At 37.4% G+C, this 22092-nt stretch overlaps 1 protein-coding gene across 3 annotated transcripts in view; it reads right to left on the reverse strand.

The window, feature by feature from the left end:
* Positions 1–3864: 3864 nt before the first annotated feature.
* The window catches only part of TFRC (transferrin receptor), a 31908-nt gene continuing 13680 nt past the window's right edge, over positions 3865–22092 (reverse strand). For all 3 annotated transcript variants that reach the window (XM_081301998.1, XM_081302000.1, XM_081301999.1), the window contains exons 8-19: positions 20919–21017; positions 20006–20145; positions 18128–18285; positions 17052–17171; positions 15180–15265; positions 14929–14992; positions 13974–14041; positions 12863–12921; positions 12563–12644; positions 10768–10989; positions 8518–8658; positions 3865–7076 (exon numbers count right to left, since the gene is read on the reverse strand). In XM_081301998.1, the coding sequence (XP_081158124.1) occupies positions 6834–7076; positions 8518–8658; positions 10768–10989; positions 12563–12644; positions 12863–12921; positions 13974–14041; positions 14929–14992; positions 15180–15265; positions 17052–17171; positions 18128–18285; positions 20006–20145; positions 20919–21017 (1482 nt within the window). In that variant the 3' untranslated portion in view covers positions 3865–6833. The remainder of the gene's footprint in view (positions 7077–8517; positions 8659–10767; positions 10990–12562; positions 12645–12862; positions 12922–13973; positions 14042–14928; positions 14993–15179; positions 15266–17051; positions 17172–18127; positions 18286–20005; positions 20146–20918; positions 21018–22092) is intronic.

A 22092-nucleotide genomic window follows, 5' to 3' on the forward strand; every position in this document is an offset into this window, starting at 1 on the left:
AGAGAGAGGAGAGAGAGAGAGAGAGAGAGAGAGGGGGGGGGGAGGGAGGGAGGGAGAAAAGTGACTAAACTTGAACTAGAATCCCTATGGCCCAAGATACAAATCCAGGGCTCCTACTGTCCCTTTCTGACTCAATTCCCTAATACATACCCAGCATGCCAATGCTGATCAGAAAAAACAAAATATTTTATTGAATCCTGAAGGTTTAGAGATTGTATATGGCCCAGTCTCTAATTTGCTTGGTTAAAGGTGATGAAACAGTACCTTAAGAGATTAGTTAGGGGACCAGCTGGATGTGAAGGAAAGCTGGAACTAAGTGGTGGCCCAAGAATGGGGAAGACCAGTAGGCTTCCTGTTAACTTCTAACACATACAGGGACAAGCATGCACACAATGTTTTCTTGAATTCTAGTAGCACATGTGTCAAATACAAGCTGAGCTGTCCATGATCTTGATGTTAGCTGGGGATCAAACCTTGTGTGTACTAGGCAAGCATTTTGTCACCGAGCCATACCCCCAGCCCTTTGAGAGTATTTCAGTTTGTCAATTACCTTGTGATTTGGCTTATGGTATTTTTTTCCATGTAGCTATAATTTGCCTGAAGTTGATCAACCTTTTCTCAGATGGCACTTGCACCCAATCACTGAGCCACATCTCTAGCCCTGTTTTGTATTTTATTTAGAGATAGTCTCACTGAGTTGCTTAGTGCCTCGCTGTTGCTGAGACTGGCTTTGAACTCACAATCCACCTCAGCCTCCCAAGCCGCTGGATTTGGTGGGTTTTTGTTGTTTTGTCCTGCTTTGAAAGCCCTTCCCACTTCCTATATTTTCTTCTGGAATGTTTATAATTTCATTTTGAATCTTTAATTTGTATGGGATTTACTTTGATGTGGGAATACAAATAGGAACACAACTTATTAGCTCTGCTGTTTTAGGGCTCAAAACTCTCAGAACACATTTAACCTACACAGAGGGGAGATAAAACCATGATTGCTAGAAACCAGAAGCCACACTGAAGTTCATATATTGTTAGTGAACAAAGAGAGGTTAACTCAAATGGAAGAAGACCAGATTAAATGCAGGATATGTGGATTGGTGGAAAGTTTTATCAAGAACTCTTAGATCTGAAGTCTTCCATGTCTACAAAACACAAAAGACTTACCATCCAAAGAGGTAGAAATGGAGAAGTCCTTGATGGGAGGGAAGTACCCTATCCAAAGCATTGAATGATAGTCTGCAGACTGAATGGTCATGCCCAAGAGGCTCTCTCCTGGGAGTCAGAATGCTAGGAAACAGGCTTCTAACTCCCTAAAGTATCCTCCATAAATTCCTCCCTAAAGAACAGACCTACAACTAATATGACAGTGAAATGTCAGGGTCCCCACTAGTCACTATACTGAAAGGTCCTTCAGGTGACAAATGCCACCCTGAATATACAGCTTTACTGTCTCACTCTAATTAAAAGACCCCAGCTGAGCATGGTGGTATATACCTGTAATCCCACTCACTCACCCAGGAGGCTTAGGCAAAGTTCAAAGCCAGCCTCAGCAACTTAGTGAGGCCCTAAGCAACTTACCAAAATCCTGTCTTCTCTCATGTACATCTTAAAAACAAACCCCAAAAAACAGCAATTACTTCAAAAGATTACATTCAATATAGAATTAATAAGTTTGATGGAATAGTCTTCCAAAGACATACAAGATCTTTAACATGTGTTCCACCTAGATAAGACCCATAGACATGGGAACTAGGACAATAACTGTGTCCATCTAAACAGTCACAAATCAAAATTGGAATGGAAGAGCTCGTAGCCAGCCTCAGCAAGGTGAAGTGCTAAGCAACTCAGTGAGATCCTGTCTCTAATACCAAAATAGGGCTGGGGATGTGGCTAAGTGGTTGAATACCCCAGAGTTCAATCCCTGGTACCAAAAAATAAAAAAAAAGATAAATAATTCAATTGAATAAAGAGAGGAAATATAACAATAGTTAGTTCGTTTTATAGCTTTAAAAAAATTTTTTTAATATTTATTTTAGTTTTCGGCAGACACAACATCTTTGTTGATATGTGGTGCTGAGGATTGAACCTGGGCCGCACGCATGCCAGGTGAGCGTGGTACCGCTTGAGCCACATCCCCAGCCCCGTTTTATAGCTTTTGAATAAACAGTTGGTATAATAGCTAAAGCCAAATTTTTTTTTTTTTAAAGATAGAGTGAGAGAGGAGAGAGAGAGAGAGAATTTTTTAATATTTATTTTTTTAGTTATCGGCGGACACAACATCTTTTTTGTTGGTATGTGGTGCTGAGGATCGAACCCGGGCCGCACGCATGCCAGGCGAGTGCGCTACCGCTTGAGCCACATCCCCAGCCCCCAAATTTGCTATAGTAGAAAGACACCAGATTATATTTAAGAGCTGAAAAATAAATAGCCATTGTAAGTACATGATGAAACAGGTAAGTAAATGCCAAAGAAAACTGCCAGGAGTTGAAAACTAGGGCCTAAAACAACTAGGTTTGGTACTATTTTTTGTTAAGTACTATTTGGGTTTATATTTATTATTGTTTGAATATTTTTAGCCTATGTCTCCTAGACTTGGGGGATGCAGGAACTTTGACCTCACACCTAACTGAAATGGAACGGCCAACCAAGGAAATGGCCTCAGGAGGAACCCTGTCAAAAGGAGTCACTTGGGGCTGGGGATGTGGCTCAAGCGGTAGCGCGCTCGCCTGGCATGTGTGCTGCCCGGGTTCGATCCTCAGCACCAAACAAACAAAGATGTTGTGTCTGCCAAAAACTAAAAAAAATATTAAAAAAAAAAGTCACTTTATTTAGTTGTCTTGGATAATGCCTGTGCAAGAGTTCCAGAAGGCTAACTTTTTGAAGCATGGGAGAAAAACCTTGCCTGCATCAGGGCACCATAGTCAGGGGCTTCCAGCAAGGAAATGTCTGAAGAACATGCAAATGTCACCCATGAAAGACCACTGGCATTTAGACATCTCTCACATTCATACAAAACACGCAGTCCTACACCAGTTAAGATGGTTTTTTTGTTGTTTATTTTGTTTTCTTGGTGTTGGGGATCAAATCGAGGGCCTAATGTTAGGCTAGGTCTCTACCACTGAGCCACACTCCAGGGCAAGAGCTTTTTGTCCTTTCTTTCTCTGCATCTATGTAGCTAGAGAGAGCTAGATAAACAACAAGAGTAACCCCCCATCAAAAAGAAAGAAAGAAAACCTATAAAATAAGCTGGGCTTGGGGGCACACACCTATTAATTCCAGATACTCAGAAGGCTGAGGCAGAAGGATCTCAAATTAAAGGCCAGCCTAGGAAACTTGGTGAGACCTATCTCAAAATATCAAATAAAGGACTGGGGACTTAAATAGAAGAGCAATTGCCTAGCATTCCTAAGGTCCTGGGTTAGATTTTTGTAACTGCATGCCTAGAAAAGCTGTGGGATTTAAGATACTGTAAGGGCAAGGAAGGCAATTACAGAATGTCCAACACCGAGATAGAACCTGATATAAATTGTGGACTTGGGGTGTTAATGATGTGGCTATGTAGATTCATCAATTCTAAGAAATGTACCACTCCAGTGTGAGATGTTAGTGGGGAAGGATGTGCCAGTGGCCAAGACTAGGGGGTATATGCAAACTCTGTACTTTCTGCTCAATATTATTGCAAAACAAAGTGTTCTTTAAAAGTCTATTTTTTTAAATGACAGTTCATTTTTAAAAATAGACTTTTAAAAATGTTGTAGCTAAGTCGTAGAGCACTTACCTCTCATGCATGAGGCACTGGGTTCGATCCTCAGCACCACATAAAACAATATTTACAATTAAAAAAATATTTACAAAAAAAGCGACAGTCTCAGTGTTCAAGCATTTTATTTAATCAGATAAATCTCCACATTGTTGCATATACCAACTTGTATACAATATAAGGGCATGTCATTTGTTTACAAAGCTGAGCAGTAGGCTGACATGTCTAAAATTTCAAGAACATTCAAAGAGCAAACACAGAAAAGGTCATGCAAGTTCTAGAATAGTGAGTGGATCATGACAGAGCTCACTCAATTTACCCTATACCTTTCTAATGCACATATCTTTAAGCAGGAAAAACAAAAACAAAAACAAAAAACCCCCTAAGACCAACAGGCTGCTATTGTCAATAGTCAGACACACATTTCAATCAGGGATGTTGAACCTCTTACCATTTGCTGGACTGTTTGGAAAGAACTTAACCCTAATCATAGAAAAGGGTTAGTTTATTTGAAGAGACTTACTGTGGTAAAATGTATGCCCTTTATCCATATTATGCCTTGAAGTCACTGAGCTTTCACTAAAGTATGAATGCACAATACCCAAACTAGGCATCCCAGCTATGACCTTTCATTTAGCTACACTAAATGTCCCAGATAAAACACTGTGAAGATTAAAGATACCATGAGTAGCGAAACAGTTCAACTGTAAAATAATCTAGGTCTACCATAATTTGGTAAGTGACACTAAGTTTAAGAACCTTAAAAGACCCTATGGACTTTTTCTCAGGTGACAGTTTTGAACTATCTTATGACACATTTGACTTTCAGGTTTATAATGATGGCTAACTAGAAAATAGACTTTTTACTCATGCAATCTCAAACTTACTTGTTCATATCTAGATAATTTATAACCCACCATACTAATGGGTATGTAGACATGATCAAAAAGATTCTTTTTGCAAGCTTTGCCTCACTACACCCTTGACTCCTCCCAACCCCAAATCTATGATCCCCTAGCTTTAAACCATAAGATCAATTCTGAACTCAAACTTGCTTGAATTAAGTTTATAGGATATAACATGCAAATCAGGGGCTAAAGTTATATTCATTTGTCAACAGCAAACATTATAAATGTATGCTACTACCCCACTAAACAGAAGTCCTGGAGAAACCACAAAGATAACAAAACACCCATATTAAATTAAAAAATGTTCTTGAAGTAATAATTTTATTTCACAGCAGTTCAATTTACCACCAAATGCTTAATGACCACAAAATGTTTCTGCAACTAAACTAAGAGTTATAGGGAATTGGGAATATATGTTAGATACTAACTATCTTCAAGCTTTGAAGATGTCATTGCATGAAGAAAATTATGGGAAACACTGTTCCCGATAATTATGTACACCCTTAGTGTAACATATGGAGATCACTGTCTCCGATATAGACACTGTGGTAGGCAAAAACTACCTTGTTCTTTATACATTATGGAAGACACTGCTCCCGATAATGTGAGTTAGGTTTGTGATAAAGGTACTGGAAATTTTGCAAAATTGGAATTTAAGTTACACCCTGCATAAATTGAGCTGTAAAATTTTGTATCTATGAATACTACCACAGCCTTTAAATAACATTTATTTATAAACTGGTCACAATTCACTGCATTTAGCAGAAATATCATTTTTATCTGGTAAGCTAAATAAAAGTCTTGATTAGCAACCCCTAATTAAATTTAATCTTTTTCCAATACTTAGCATCATAATTTTATTTGGCTTGCGGCTATTTTCTAACACCCTCAAGTATTGACCATGAGTGCAAAACTTCCAGTATCTGTTGGGTTTTATTAGCAGATGCTGCTTTTATTCAAAAAAAACGACAGTATAACTGTCATAATTATGGAAGGCACTGCTTCCGATAATTATCTTCTATAAAAAAAACACCATTTATAGTGAACTCTGTCACTGATAAATAAACAATAAATATCTCAGTGCCAAATCTTTTCCCAAAAGATTAACACTTTGACCAAAAAATTGGCGGTGTGTTCTTTTAAAAGTCTGACAAACTGAGTCTGAAATTAAATGCCTAAAACTGATTCTCTTTCAGAATACTTTGGAAGAAACAAAAACAACAAAGAAGGAAACAAAGGCTATGGGGCAGGGGGCAGAGGTCAGATGAAAAGAAAATGTACTATAAGTCTTTGGCTTCTGGTCTTCTCTTTTCTTGAACAATATTAAAACATTAAGGCCTTACTCCTGAAATAAACAGTTGAACCTCATTTTATCCAACTAAAGGATCCCTATTTCAGATTTCATTAGTAAGAAAACAAGTCTTCTGAAAGCCAACTGTTTTGTTCAGGGATGCAGAAACCAACTAAATCCTTATGGAAGGGCATATCTCATTTGGAGAATATGATCCTATAATCTAGTATCTCTTAGCATCAAATGAAAGTGAAGGATCACACCAAGATACCATTTCCAGCCTTCACTAGATATTACCTTCTTCCTTCCACTTCAAAAGATACCAGCTCAGCTGGGTACAGTGGTGCATGCCTATACTCCCAGCAACTTGGGAAGCTGAGGCAGGAGGATGGCAAATTTGAGGCCAGCCATGGCAACTTTGAGATCCTGTTGCAAATAAAAAAAGGTGCCTCAGTGGACCACAGCTGGGTTCAACCCCCAGTACAGAGGGGTGGGGGTGGGGGTGGGGAATAAAGAAAAGACACCAGCTCATGTCAGCTCCTGTCCTTGGGATTTAGAACAACAGTTCATGTAACTGGTTCTGACATTTTCCTAATTAGGATGCAAAGAGGCAGTTATCTTTACAAAGCACTTAACATTCTAGAGATAATCAGAGAAAATACTCTGTCATGAACTTTTTTGGTGGTTACTCACTTTAACTTGAAATGCAGGTTCCTACCCTGTATTAAAAGCTGCCACCTAAAGACATCTAGTAGCATCGAGATGACTGGGTAGAATTTTAACATTAGGTTTTGTAGTCCTACTTGAAAATTTAGCATAACCAGCACAAGTCAAACCAAACTACCCTGATGTTCTTACGTAAGTTATGGGTATCATGTTTAAAACTCATTGTCAATATTCCAAACATCACCAGATAGAGCATTTGCTACTCCTTGAATAGTCCAAGTAGTTAGAGCCAACTGGTTTCTAAACAGAGTTTCATTAAAAGCACCGTTATTTTTCTGACGTAGTTTCAAGTTCTCTAGTAAAGCTGACACCGTATGAGAGCCAGAGCCCCAGAAGATGTGCCGAAAAGGAGAATCTCTTGGAGATACATAGGGTGAAAGAAAGTGATACTCCACCTATGAAAATAAAACAGGGCAACTTACACAGTGCTATGACTGCAGAGAGAGAACACTATTGTTGAGAACTGTTGTTCTCCCATTTCAAATGTTAGATTCTCCTGATTTTGAGAACTTTGAGACCCAAGCCACTAACCTTCTAAAGTTAAAATTCTGAAGCAAACTGTCCATTCCTCTGTCAAAGTGAACTAACTATATTGAGATTTTGGGGTACAAGCAGATATCCTCTGTTCCTTCCAAGCAGACTAGGATAAAACAGTTACGGTCGGACTTAGGCAACAATTGATCTGTTTTTTCGGATCCTAGGGATAAATTCACAGCCTGGTGCATGCTAAGCATTCTAACTAAGTGAACTAAACCTGCAGCCCCCAAAGTGTTTATAAAGTACTAAAAAGAGGGGACTCAGGACATGATGGCTGTGATTCAGCCACTTGGGGAGGCTGAGGCCTAAGCAACTCAGGGAGTTGCTCTAATAAAATATAAACAGGAGCTGAGGATACGGTCACTGTTGAGTGCCTCTGGGTTCAATCCCTGGTACCCATGACCCCTCAAAAAAGAGGTCTTTAGGGGCTGGGGATGTGGCTCAAGCGGTAGCGAGCTCGCCTGGCATGCGCGCGGCCCGGGTTCGATCCTCAGCACCACATACCAACAAAGATGTTGTGTCCGCCGAGAACTAAAAAATAAATATTAAAAATTCTCTCTCTCTCTCTCCTCTCTCACTCTCTCTTAAAAAAAAAAAAAACCCTCAAAGTCAAATATTTCTTTTATTGCTGGGTTATATGTGTTGATTTTAGATTTGCTAAGAGTTAAAATCTGCCTTCAATTCTAAATAAGCTAAGGACTCTAGGTTCCCAGATTTACTCTACTTTTTGCAAATGTAAATTTAACAAGTAAAATTTTACACACTTCTTTGGTCATCGTGGCATATGCCTGTAATCCCAGTGACATGGGAGGCCTAGGCAGGAGGATCGAAAAGTTTGAGGTCAACCTCAGCAATTGAGTGAGAGTGTCTCAAAACAAAAATTTTAAAAATGGCTGGGGGGGGGGGGGGCTGGAATTGTGGCTCAGTGGTAGGTCGCTCGCCTAGCACAGGCGGGACCCAGGTTCCATCCTCCTCAACACATAAAAAACTAGAAAATAAATATTAAAAAAAAAAAAAAGATAGGCATCAGCCAATTTTCAATTAAAAAAAAATAAAAATGCTAGGAATGCAGCTCAGTGGTTGAGCACCCCTGGGTTTGATCACTAGTCCCAAAAATAAATATTTAAAAATTACACATCTAGTTCCTCCTTTTTTGTTTTAATACTAGGGATTTAACCCAGGAGTGCTCTACCACTGAGTTATATCCTCAGCCATTTTTAATTTGGGATTGTGATCCTCAGCTTTCCAAGTAAGTACCTGGAATTACAGGAGTGCACTATTACTAAGAAGTTTACTTACTTTCATGATACGATCATTGATTTCCCTCATGACAAATCTATTTGTTTTCTCAGCATTATGGAAATCTGTTGTCAGTCTGGAAGTAGCACGGAAGTAGTCTCCACGAGCAGAATACAACCACTGTAGATTCAGGCCCATCTCCTGTCAAGGAAAGACATTAAATTCACTATTAGAAGTTGTATTTTCTCAGTATGATTTTACGTATCATTTTAATAATGTAGATGTGGCAACTGAGGAGTAGTTTTGTTTTGTTTTTTTTGAGACATGGCTTTGTTAAAAGTTGCTTAGGGCCTCACTAAATTACTAAGGCTGGCTTCAAACCTGCAATCTTCCTGCTTAGCCTCCCAAGCTGAGCTGAGATTACAAGCGTACGCTACCATGCCCAACAGAAGATAAAAGGAATGACTTGACAGGGAAACTTGGGACTTAGAAAACAGCAGAGGAGGTAGAGAGGGAAGATGGGAGGGGAGGGGAGGGGAGGGGGGATAGTAGGGGATAGGAAAGGTAGCAGAATACAACAGTCACTAATATGCCATTATGTAATAATGTGAGTATGTAACAGTTGTGATTCTGCAATCTGTATTTGGGGTAAAAATGGGAGTTCAAAACCCAATTGAGTCTAATGTATGAAAGATGATATATCATGAGCTCTGTAATGTTTTGAACAATCAATAAAAAAAAAAAAAAAAAAGAAAGAAAACTAGAAACATCTTGTACCAGAGGCTCTATGAACACAGTAATACATTCATTTTTTTAACCCAGCAGCTAGTACAATTATCTATTCTTAATCTCATAAGAAAACCATCCTCATTAAGAAATTCAACATAATTTACTAAAGAAAAATTATAATCCTATGTATTACATTGTTTCCAGTTCAATTTCCCTATGGGGAAAACCACAAGTTGGTTCAATGAACTTCAACATCTAATTATTTCTATCTGGTAAGTCCCATTTTCTGAACAGTTACAATTAGTTTCAAGAAAGCCATAATTATTAAAATTCAGTTATCAGTGAGTTACTTCAATTAAGAACCTTAAATCAGGTCCTCATACCATAAAACCAGTTGGACACTACATTAATAACTACTGGTATGCTCTTTCTATTTGAGCATTGTCCAAAAGGAATATAACCCATATTCACAACTGAGATCTTCATGTCTTACCTATGTACAGGTTGACTGGGATCAGACACAACAGAACACCACACAGCTCTACATTCTGAAGTACGTGTTGTGTTCTATCCTAAATTTATATCCCAAAACTTCCTCCTTTTTCAAATGAGTAGAATACTAAAGCAAACTTATACCTCCATTTACTTTAAAACACTCTTCGTGTTCAAGTTCAATTCCCAGTATAAAACACACACACACACACACACACACACACTCTGGTTGCCAATCATATCGCTCCCCAGGAATATCATACTTCAAATTGATGGATACTTTAGCAATAAGAACCTAGTCTCGTGGAAATGTGAATTAGTATAGCCATTATTGGAAAACAGAGGTTCCTCAAAAAATTAAAACTAAAGCTACCATATGATTCAGCAAATCCACTCCTGAGTATATTCCTAAAGGATATGAAATCAGGGTGTCAAAGAGATACCTGTACTCCCATATTTATTGCAGCACATTCATAATAGCCAAGGAATGGAAACAACCTAAGGGTCCATCAACCAATGAATGAACAAAGAAAATGTGGCTGGTACACATAGACAATAGAATATCATTCAGTCATTAAAAAAAAAAAAAAAAAAAAAAAAAGAATGAAATCCTGTCGTTTATGACAACACGGATAGAACTACAGATCATTTTGTCAAATGAAAAGCTAGACTCAGAGAGGTAAGGTACTACATGATCTCACTCATTCATATGTGGATAATCAAAAAGTGGATCTCACAGAAGTTGAGAGTAGAATGGTGGTTACCACAGTCAGGGGAGAAGGGAATGAGGGAAGGATGGGTAAAAGCTCATCGGTGGGTATTAAAAGTATAAAGTTCTGAAAAGGGATTGAACCCATGGCCTTGTGCATGAGAGGCAAGCACTCCACCAATTGAGCTAGATCCCTAGCGCTAAACAGAAAAAAATGTTTGAGAAGATATGTTTACCCTGATTTGAAAAAGATTATACAGTATATCAAAACATCACATGGTACTCCATAAATACACATTTTATGCTTTTAGGTATCAGTTAAAAAATTAACTTAAATTTTAATAAAATTTATTTTTAAATAAATTTCAATTAGTGTTTACCTTTATATCTGCTCGGTACTGGTTCAGATCTCTCACAAATGAAAATAGTTTGTTGTTGTACATCTCATAGTCCAGATTCAACTCAATGTCATGGGTAAGTTTAATCATGAACTGACCAGCCACTTCTGCAGCTGTTCGCATCATTTTGTCCAACTGAGGGACTTCTTTAATCAGTACATCATAGGTATCCATATCAGTATTCAAATAAGGATAATTCCCATTCTGGAAAACAAAGGAAGGCTACTGTACTCACGGGGGTTATAAGAGTTGGGGTCTCACATTCTAGCTTCACCATCAAGGTAACAGTTACTGCAATTCTTCATTTTTTAAAAAATATTTTTTAGTTGTACACAATGCCTTTATTTTTATTCTACCGCTGAACCACAACTCCAGCCCACAATTCTTCATTTTTAATATATTCCCACCCACTTTTATCTCATATCTGCTTCTATAAGAAGATGAACATTCTTGCTACTTCCTCTGAATCTATCCTTCTAGAATGACTAATTTCTTCCATCCAGGTCCTATAGAATTCATGTTTTATCATATCACATTCTCTGAACAGATTTCAAGCCAAATTCCTTGAAGCTATATACTCTGTTCTCTTTGGGAAGCTTGGCCCATATTGATGGGGAAAGAGAAAAAGCATACATGAATTGCACTATAAAAAGTGTTATTCTTGGATTAAAATTTACCTTCTTCCTAATCATGCAGCACTTGGTCCATTCATACATATTACCTTTCTAACAAAATGTTTGATGCTTCTTATACAACTTTAGTAACTATTTCTTATGCCTCAGCTCTACTCCCTGCTATTGTCCTCGGTGAAACTCTTACCAATAATCCTTTGACTTTAATTCATTACTTTCAGACTGTACATTTCTGACTGTACCTCCTAACCAGAACTTCTAGGCTTTGTCATCTCAAACTACATTTGAAGTTTTAAAAGATCTTCTTAAGATGAATAGGAATCACAAAATCCTTCAACCGTAAGACATGACATCCAGTAGACATTATGACCAGCTAATTCAATCCATTTATGTTGCTGCTCTTGCAAAAGGTCAAAAAAATTTCAACCATATATCTCAATTCACATCTTCTATCACTCCCTTACTTTATATTTTCTTCCCTCCTAGTCCTAGCTAAAACACCCAATGATTAAAAAGTTCAATTGTGGAGTTGGCTTCTACTGAATTGACAATTTGATGACAAATCAACAGCTTCCATCTGACCCCCCAATGCTAATGCTACTCTAGCTACTTCAGTGCAGACGACTCCATCATTCTATTTATTCTGCCTGGCCTTCAGTGCCTTCTAACTGGCTCTTGTGTCAAGCCAATCTTATTTCTGTACAATATGCTCAGTTCAAAGTTCTGCCTACTGACAATCACACCTGTTTAAATTTTCTGCTTTTAGCCATAAATCCCTGCTTAAGACATGAGCATTGCTAGACAAAGATCTAGAACTTCGTGCAATCATATAATCAATATCAGTATTGTCTGGCAGAACTTTCTGTTTAATGCAAATATCCATACTGCATTATTCAATATTCAGTCCCTGGCTACTCAATCATTAAAGAAACTAAGCCTTGTTAGTAAAACTCACACTTCTTTGAAGAAATTTTAGTAATAAACTCAAATGCTCATTAAGCCAAGATAACAAGTCCATTTTAAAACTGATAATAAGGGAATATGCAGTAATTACAACTTCTGAAAAATCTGAGCATTCTAGGAAAGTTGGTCTCAAAGTTAATACAAGGTCTAACATATAATGCTTTAGAACTCTTCAGACTCACCTCACAAAAACAGAAAGAGACTGCTGGAATTCCGGAATATGCAAGGAAAGGGAAAGCAGCATTATCAAAGGAAAGTTGCTCACTGCCAAGGAAAAGAGAACATGTCTTTAGAAAGTTTCCTAAAAAACAGACTGCTGCCAAGCCACACCTCTAGCCTCGAAATAAATTCTTAAATAGAATATCCCTAAGGATAGCTAAGGTGGCTGCAAGGTTAAGAAGTTTATAGTTCTACCTAACCCAGTAGGTGCTACTGGGTGATTCTGCTTTTCTTTTGGCTTGTTCATTCACTTTTCAACTTACGCTTTGTTAATCCAATTGCTGTCCTGATACAGAGATAGTCTAGTAAGTGGATGTTTCACCTATAAATAAGAAATTATCATTAGAACTTAACTTTTCTGAACTTATTCAGGCTAGTCACTAAATTATATTCATAATTTATATATTTACATTTACATTGAAAAAAATTTTCTTCAAAGCAGTTAAAACAGCTCAAATTTCTTAAGCTAACCCTATAGATTTATATGTCAGTTCCATTACTTATGATGAGAAAAAAAAAAAGTCTTCCTTATTGACATTTTACAGGTGGCCTGACCACAATTTAAAATGTTCTTATCTAGCCTTCTGGATATGCCTATTTTGTTTCTGGTTTCTTCCTTGTACCACTTTTTTTTTTTTTTTAAATGTATTTGTTAGTTATAGGTGGACACCATGTCTTTATTTTGCTTTATGTGGTGCTGAGAATAGAACCCAGTGTCTCACGCATGCTAGGCGAGCACTCTACCTCTGAGCCACAACCCAAGTCCCTCCTTGTACCACTTTTTATACTGCTAATCTAACCAGCAAACACATCACTGCCTTGAGGTCCTATAATAATTTCTAGATTCCAACAGGATCAAGGCCAACATCCAATATCTGACCTTCGTTTTCTCCCAACTCCAGTATATATCCTCTAAATCCATTAAGCAAATATTCTCTTTAACATGTGTTCCTCCCTCATTCAAAATTATAGTCATTTGTCTTTATTCAATGAATATTTCATCTGGACTTATTTAAGTCCATTTAAGCCTTCCTTAGCATTCCAACTTAAACACACTGTCCTGTGGGCATCTACAATACAGTTCAGGGTCTCTTGGCATTTTGTTACATATTCCAAAGAAGATTATGTTTTCTTTGAGATTGGAGCCGTGTGTGTGTGTGTGTGTGTGTGTGTGTGTGTGTGTGTGTTACCTTCCTCACCTCACGCAGTTCAACAGGTTAGGGATTAACAAACCAAGAGCATGACTTAAATAATGCTATTATAAAATTTATCCTAAATTCTTATCATTGGTTACTGATAATGGCCTAAATATTTTTCATCTTATATAAACATGACAAAAAAGTTATACATTTTTGTAATTAGTTATACACTCACGTCTTGCATTGTTTTCTCAATAAGCCTGTATAAGAGAGGGCTGGCAGAAACCTTGAAGTTGCTGGTACCTGCAAAGAAATTATTTTAACATTGCCCCTTTTCCAATTGAGATTTCTACAACTAAAAAAAATAAGAACAGGAAGAGAGTAACCTACCTATAGCTGTGGTGCTATGTAACAAATAGTAACAAAGTATACAAAAAAAAGTAGTTGAGGAGCCAAGATCTTTGAGAACTCTTAATTGACTCAACTCAGGCTCTTAGTCCTTGACTTTACATACCTTTGTAATTTTTTGAGACTTTTTTTAAAAGAGTAATTTCAGGTTCACAGCAAAATTAAGAGGAGGTACAATGATTTCCCATAGATATCCCACGCATAATCTCTCCTATAAAACTACATATAAACTTTTAAGTAACATGCAAACTCTTTCATGAATTCGATTATCTAGTATTTCTATCAGTGCTGCCACAATCTAGCAGGATATGAATTAGAAGTTCTGCTCTATATGGTATGGGTTAGTTCCTTCTGGTCTAAAATATGGTCCAGATTAGTGGTTCTAAAACTAAAAACTGTTCCAGTTTCTGACTCAAAAGATCTAGGGTGGGGCCTTGAAGTGTGCATTCCTAATAGTCCTGATGTAATTGATCAGAGGACCACACTGAGACCCACTGCTCTAGACAAATCAATCTGTGTCCATTCAGTAACCTTTTTTTTTTTTTTTAAAGAGAGAGACAGGGTTTTGTTTTTTTTAATATTTATTTTCTAGTTTTCGGGGGACACAACATCTTTGTTTGTTTGTGGTGCTGAGGATCGAACCCGGGCCACACGCATGCCAGGTGAACGCGCTATTGCTTGAGCCACATCCCCAGCCCCCTCCTTTATCCTTTATGAACTTTTCTTATGTTGTTTCAGAGTTTACCTGAATTCATAAAATTACTAGTGAAAAGGATACTTACCAAGAACAACTTTATCCAGATTAATATAAGTAAAAGCCTTTAAATGCAAAGAAGAAAAGTATCCCTAAAAGAGAAAATATTAATGAGTATGAATTAATCTATCTATTACATTAGCTTTTATTAAGGATTCATTTTTACATCTGGATTCTAAAATGGTATAAATAAACCTAAAAGAGCAATTTCTACAGGACAGCAAAAGTCAATACAAGTTCAGGTGGCTGTTCTGAGTACAAATGATATATAAAGAATACCTCAAGCCATTCAGTGGCACCAACCGCTCCAAAGTCTCCAGCACTCCAACTGGCAAAAATGATGCTTCTGCTGGGTTTAAACCCACCTGAAAGAGAACAAAAAAATTAGGTTAATGTTGGGAAAGGGGTACAGGCAAGTAACTGACATAATAAAGCTTCTAATTCAAAATAGAAGATTTTAAAATATTGATTTTCCTATTGAGACCCCAGGTAAAGAGTGCTAAAGGAATAGGAATAAAATTTTTAAGTGATCTACAAAGGGTAGAATGAGATCTCTACCAATAAGATTTCAAGTACACAATAGTTACTCTTTTTGTTGAGTCCCTTTGTTTTTTTATTGTTGTTGTTGCTGGGGCGGGGGGGGGGGGGGGGGAGTACCAGGAGGGGCACTTGACCACTGGGCCACATCCCCAGGCCTATTTTGTATTTTATTTAGAGACAGGGTCTGGGTTGCTTAGCACCTCACCATTGCTGAGGCTGGCTTTGAACTCCCAATCCTCCTGTCTCAAACTCCAGAGCTGTTGGGATTATAGGCATAAGCCTAACACTCCCAACCCTTTTTATTTTGAGACATGATCTTGTTGAGTTGCTTAGGGCTTCACTAAATTGCTGAGACTGGCCTTGAACTTGAGCTCCTCCTGCCTCAGTTTCCCAAATCACTGAGATTACAAGGGTGCACCAATGACCTGGCTCTTGGAGTACCTTAACTCCTGAATCAAAAAATATTTGGAAATCGTAGTGCAAGTATGATGTGCATCTTCTATAATTTATATTTTTTTGGTAAGTGGGGAGTACTAGGGGTTGAATCCAGGGGCACTCTCTACCACTGAGCTGCATACCCAGCCCTCAAAACAAGAATTTTGAATTTGCAATCCTTTGGTGCCAGTCTCCAAATGGCTTGGATTATGCGCATGAGTCACCATGCCCTGTGATATCTATCTTCTTTGAGAACAATTTGCTTAGCAGCAAAGTCATTTAAAGGGTTTTTGTTTGTTCATTCATTCACTACATTGCCCAAGCTGACTTCACACTTGTGGGCTCAAGCAATCCTCTCACCTCAGTCTTCCAAGCAGCTGAGAAGATAGGCATGCACCACCACACCCATGTGAACATGGAAATATACTTATGAAATAGAACAAAAACTCAGAAATTTAAGTTATGGGAAGTTTCTAGAGAAATCTCATTTACAGCAGCTCCTTTTGGAATTACATATGACACTGCTCTCCATCCCAATAATTACGCAAGATAATTACTTTTCTGTATCAATGTATTTTGTATAAAAGTTAACCAATTTACCATATAACTGAAAGGTTCAAGCATAATATGGGTTTGCATTATGTGTGTAGGTGGGTTGGAAGAGTGGCAAGTACCATAGAAAAACTTGAAAATAAACAGAATAATATTAGCATTTTGTTTGGCTTTAGCACCTTCATATATGCCACTATTAAATTTGGCATGTCATTCTGGATATGTCAAATTGGAGAAGGAAAAAAAAAAAAAGGCTAAATACTTTTCCAATATCCAAAAAACCTGATGATTTGGGCTAGGATTGTGGCTCAGGAGTAGAGTGCTTGCCTAGCACATCAGAGACCCTGGATTCGATCCTTAGCATCACATAAAAATAAATAAAGGTATTGTGTCCATCTACAACTAAAAAATAAATATTAAAAAAACCCCGATGATTCAATAAGACCCTTCTTTAGAGTCATTTCAAAGTCAAAAGCAACTAAAAGAAAAGACAATCTACCTTATGTTTAAAAATTAGCATAAGAGAATCCTAAGAAGATAGGCAAAAGTGAAGAAAGCATATAATAACATCTAGAACTATACATAGTACATAAATGTTCAAAGGTCTCAAACTTTGTACTTTACCTTTTAAAACCATATCTGAAAATGTCCGGGCAAGTTCCAAGAGAAGAGCTGTTCCTACACTGGATTTTGCAGCGCCAGGACCCCAGGAATCTCTCTGGGCCCCTACTACAATATAGCGATCTTGGAGGGGTGGGGAGAAAAAGAAAATAAATTACTTTTTTACACAACTGAGTTTATTATTTTTTTAAAAAGATATCACTCAGAGAGCTGGAGTTGTAGCTCAGTGGTAGAGCAGTTTGTTTGCCTAGCATGTGTGAGGCACTGGGTTGAATACTGGGCATAGCTCAGTTGGTAGAGAGCTTGCCTTGCATGCATAAGGTCCTGGGTTCAATCCCCAGCACTACAAAAATAAATAAATAAATAAATAAATAAATAAATAAATGTGTTGTGTCCATCTACAACTAAAAGAATTATAAAAAATAGTACTCAGGGGTGCTTATACCCTACCCTGTTCTAAATTGTGAGGCTAGTATTGAATTTACTCAAGTCTTCTGAGAAACTGGGATCACAGGCAAGCAATACTGCACCTGACCTTTTTTGTTGTTGTTTCAAGGATTGAACCTAGGGGCACTTAATCATTGAACCACATACCTAGCCCTTTTTTATTTTTGAGACAAGGTCTTGCTAAGTTGTTGGGGTTTGGCTTTGAAGTTGCGATCCTCCTGCCTCAGCATCCCAACTGATGGGATTACAGATGTGCACCACAGCATCCAGCTATGATGAGCTTTAAAACTGTTTTCTAATAATTAAGTCTAGAATAAGCATGCCAGTAAAGTGTAGAGTATGCATTAAGTATAAAAGAGCCTAACTACAGATCTGACATAGAACATCGGAGATTAAAAATGTGCTTATCCCTAGTCTAGTAATGATGGTCAGTTTTTAACTAGGGTCTTATTACCTCCCAATAAGGCTGATAACACCACAGTCCAGGTAAGGACAGATAAGATTTAGCACTTCATAAAACCAACCCATGCTAGCCTTCCTGCACTCCCTACTTCTCTGGCCACATGCCTAAGGGGAGAATTAAAAAAAAAAAAAATCAATGGAAAAAGTACAAAACAAAGGTCTTTCTTTACCTGGTTCTTCAAAGCCTTTAATAACTCCAAATATATTAAGAATTTTTATCTCTTTCAGCACATTGTTCACAGATAGCTTCACACTCACATTCTCTGGGAATTGCATCTTACATGAAGAGTCTGTTCTCCAACTAGAAGGACAGTCTTTTTCTATTTTTCTAGAAGTAGAAAACAGGCAAAGATCTGGGTTATTGTTATTTCTGTAAGGATTGGAAAATCAGTCCTACAGTCTGTCCAGGTTCTAGGTTCAAAGGACACATAAAGAAAATATAAAAAATTTAATCCCTAGTGGTCAACCATTTTCCTCTTACTCCAATCAGTAGGCAGTTATTTGAAAACCATGAGTTATTTCCTAGTTTAACAATATTTTTAAATGTCTCCTTACTCTCATCTGCCTAAGACAAAGCTAGTTTACATTTGAAATACATGCCAAGATGTACTCAGAACAAAGATCATAAAAGTCCATTAATATAATTCATATTTCCCAGCTCTCTCCAAAGGTAACGTATATTCTCATCTATTACAAAAGAATATTCCTGGGCTGGGGATGTGGCTCAAGCGGTAGCGCGGCTGGGTTCGATCCTCAGCACCACACACCAACAAAGATGTTGTGTCCGCCAGAACTGAAAAATAAATATTAAAAATTCTCTCTCTCTCTCTCTCCCCTCTCTCTTAAAAAAAAAAAAAAAGAATATTCCTATGTTGCTGGGAGTTAATTATCTTTCCCTAATGTTTCGTTAAAAAAAAAAAAAAAACCTGCATCAAAACATTACGCCCACGGGTGGTACAGGATAGAGTTCAAACCAGCCTCAGCAACAGTGAGGCAGTGCTAAGCAACTTAGTGAAACCCTGTCTCTAAATAAAACACAAAAAAGGGGACTGGGTTCTTTTTTTGGTAGAGTGCTTGCCTGCACATGTGAGTCACTGGGTTCAATCCTCAGCACCACAGGAAAAATAAAACACTTTGAAATAAGTAAAGATTTGGTTTTGTAAAATATAAACAAGGATTGGGGATGTGGCTCTGTGTTGAGTGTCCCAAGTTCAATCCCCAGTAATCGCCCCACAAAAAAACAATTATTACCCCTTACTATAACACAATTTTTTTCAAAGTTTGAATAAAGGTCTAAAATTAGATATCTATTGTATGACAATATTAGGCAGAAAAAAATTAATGATATATGTACTCTCAGACTGGAATATTTCTTGTTTTGAGATGGGGGTCTCACTATGTTGCCCAGGCTGGTCTATGGGCTCAAGTGAACATCCTGCCTCAGCCTCAGCCTCCTGAGTACTAGGACTACAGGCAAGTGCTACCTACCACAGCTGGTTATACTCTACTTTTAAGAGGTACTTGTGTATTAGGAAGGATCATCCAAAAGAATTAATTATGACCATAAAACATTTGGAAACTATTATGAGAACTGAGGACATTCAACATAGACTAGGAAACCAGAATAATTCTGTGCTACCAAAGAAAATCATCCAAATATTAGTGGATGTTACAGTGTTACTGCAGCTCAACATGAATTCTAACATAGTTTCTCCTATAATTTAATAGGTTACCATAGGTAACAACATGCTTTACCATAAAAAGGACTCAAGCAGAAGTTATGCCAGAATACCACACAATGAATTCACTGACCAAATTGAACAAGAATTCCTGAGTTTATAAATCTAATATCTATTATCAATATCACTTTATAGAGGATTTTTTCATTTTATTCATACCAAGTTATTAAATAAGTATTTCCCCAAATTCCCAAATGTGGAAAATTATACACAATGATTTTCAGGTTTTATTAGATCAATTTAAGCTTATTAGTCAGTTTTCTCTTATAAAACCTCACCTTACAAGACAGCTTTCAAATAATAACTTACGCTAACAGCTTTTCTGCACATTCTCTGGAAATTGTTTGGACAGGTATATTAGGCAATCCTGATGATTGAGATGGAGGAAACTGAGTATGATTGAAAGATGGGAATCCAGGTGTGTAAGGGTCGCCTGTTCCTAGATGAGCCTAGTAAATAGAAATGAAAGAGTTAATTAGCTCTCTCTGCCACTTAAGAAGTTACCTAGAAGATTCCGATTGGTATGAGGCTACACAACCCAAGCTAGTTCAACAACCTAAAGTCTAAGTGGCTCCATAATATGTAACACTTATTTTTAGATGACATAGGCCAAATTCTCAATTCAAAGCACTACTGATGAAGTATTTTTGGCAATAAATATTTTTAGCAATTTCAATTCAAGGCACTATATACACCTTATTTTCTTTATGGTACTGGAACTGAACCCAGGGCACTCTATTATTTAGTTATAGCCCCAGATCCACCCCCCCTCTACACACACACACACACCCTTTGGAGATAAGGTCTCACCAGTTACCCAGGCTGGCCTTGAACTTAAAATTTTCCTGCCTCATCCTCTGCTTGAACCCCAGGCATACACCCACCCTGGTAGCTCAAGACATTACTGATAAAGTACTTATCTCCCTGCTTCCTATTAAAACTCTATTAAAGGAGTATTAAAGGAGGCACAGTTCTATTTCTTTTTTTTTTTTTTTCTTTTTTTGGAAGCAGGGATTAAACCCAAGGGCATTTAACCACTGAGCCATATACCCAACCTCTAAGTTGCAAAGACTGGCTTTAAACTTGTGATCCTCCTGCCTTAGCCTCCCTAGTCGCATGCTCCACCATGTCCAGTGCATAGTTTTAATTCTACTAAGGTAGGTGGAACCAGTAACAATTAGGAGAACTCAAAAACTCATTGAATTAAGAAATAAGAACTCACATGTCCAAAGACTGCAAGGTCTGCCTTAGGAACGGGAAACGTAGCCTGGTCCATGTATATTAAGACACCAATTGCATTTGCGCTTTCAGCATTTGCAGCCTACAGAAAAACATAGTCAGAAAATGAAGATCTAATCATATAAGGTGAGAATAATATACATTGGACTTTAAGCTAAAGAACAAATTGTTACAGGACCAAACTGATATTCCCAAAAGTTTCAAGTATCTTATACATTTAGAAAAAAAAAATCCCTTAAAACTTAACAAATTACAGAGAATCTTGAAAATTGATTCAAGATAACTATTGTCTTTTAATATTTTACAGTCCCTTTCTCAATAGGACCCCTAGCTCAGAAAATAATTCCAAGAGTTAATAAATGAGATGGCATCAAGTTAAAAAGCTTTTACAAGCATAGGAAACACTTGAGAATGTGTAGAGAGAACCTACAGAATAGGAGAAATTTTTCTGAGGATTAATATCCAGAAAACATAAAGAACAAGTTTAACAAACAAAAAAACCAACTAACCCAATTAATAAATGGGCAAATGAACTAAACTGACACTTCTTACAATGGCCAAAAATATATGGAAAAAAAATGTCCAACATCATTAGCAATTAGGGAAATGGGAAATGAAAAACATAACTACACTGAGATTTTATCTCAGACCAATCAGAATGACAGTCTTCAAGAATACAAACAATAAGGGATGTGGCTGTGGCACTCACTCACCTAGCACATGTGAGGCACTGGGTTTGATCCTTAGCACCTCATAAAAACAAATAAATAAAAATGAAGATATTGTGTCCATCTACAACTAAAAAATATTTTAAAAAGAATACAAACAATAATAAAGGATGTGTTGAAAAGGGAACACTCGGGCTGGGGATGTGGCTCAAGTGGTAGCGCGCTGGCCTGGCATACGTGCGGCCCGGGTTCGATCCTCAGCACCACATACAAACAAAGATGTTGTGTCCGCCGAGAACTAAAAAATAAATATTAAAAATTCTCTCTCTCTCTCTCCCCTCTCTCACTCTCTCTTTAAAAAAAAAAAAAAAAAAAAAAAAAGAAAAGGGAACACTCTTATACTGTTGGTTGGACTATAATTAGTACAACCATTATGGAAATTAGTATAAAGGTTCCTCAAAAGACTAGGTATGAAACCTCCATATGATC

This window comes from Spermophilus citellus (assembly GCF_964194105.1).
Source record: "Spermophilus citellus genome assembly, chromosome: 7".
Lineage (NCBI taxonomy): Eukaryota > Metazoa > Chordata > Mammalia > Rodentia > Sciuridae > Spermophilus > Spermophilus citellus.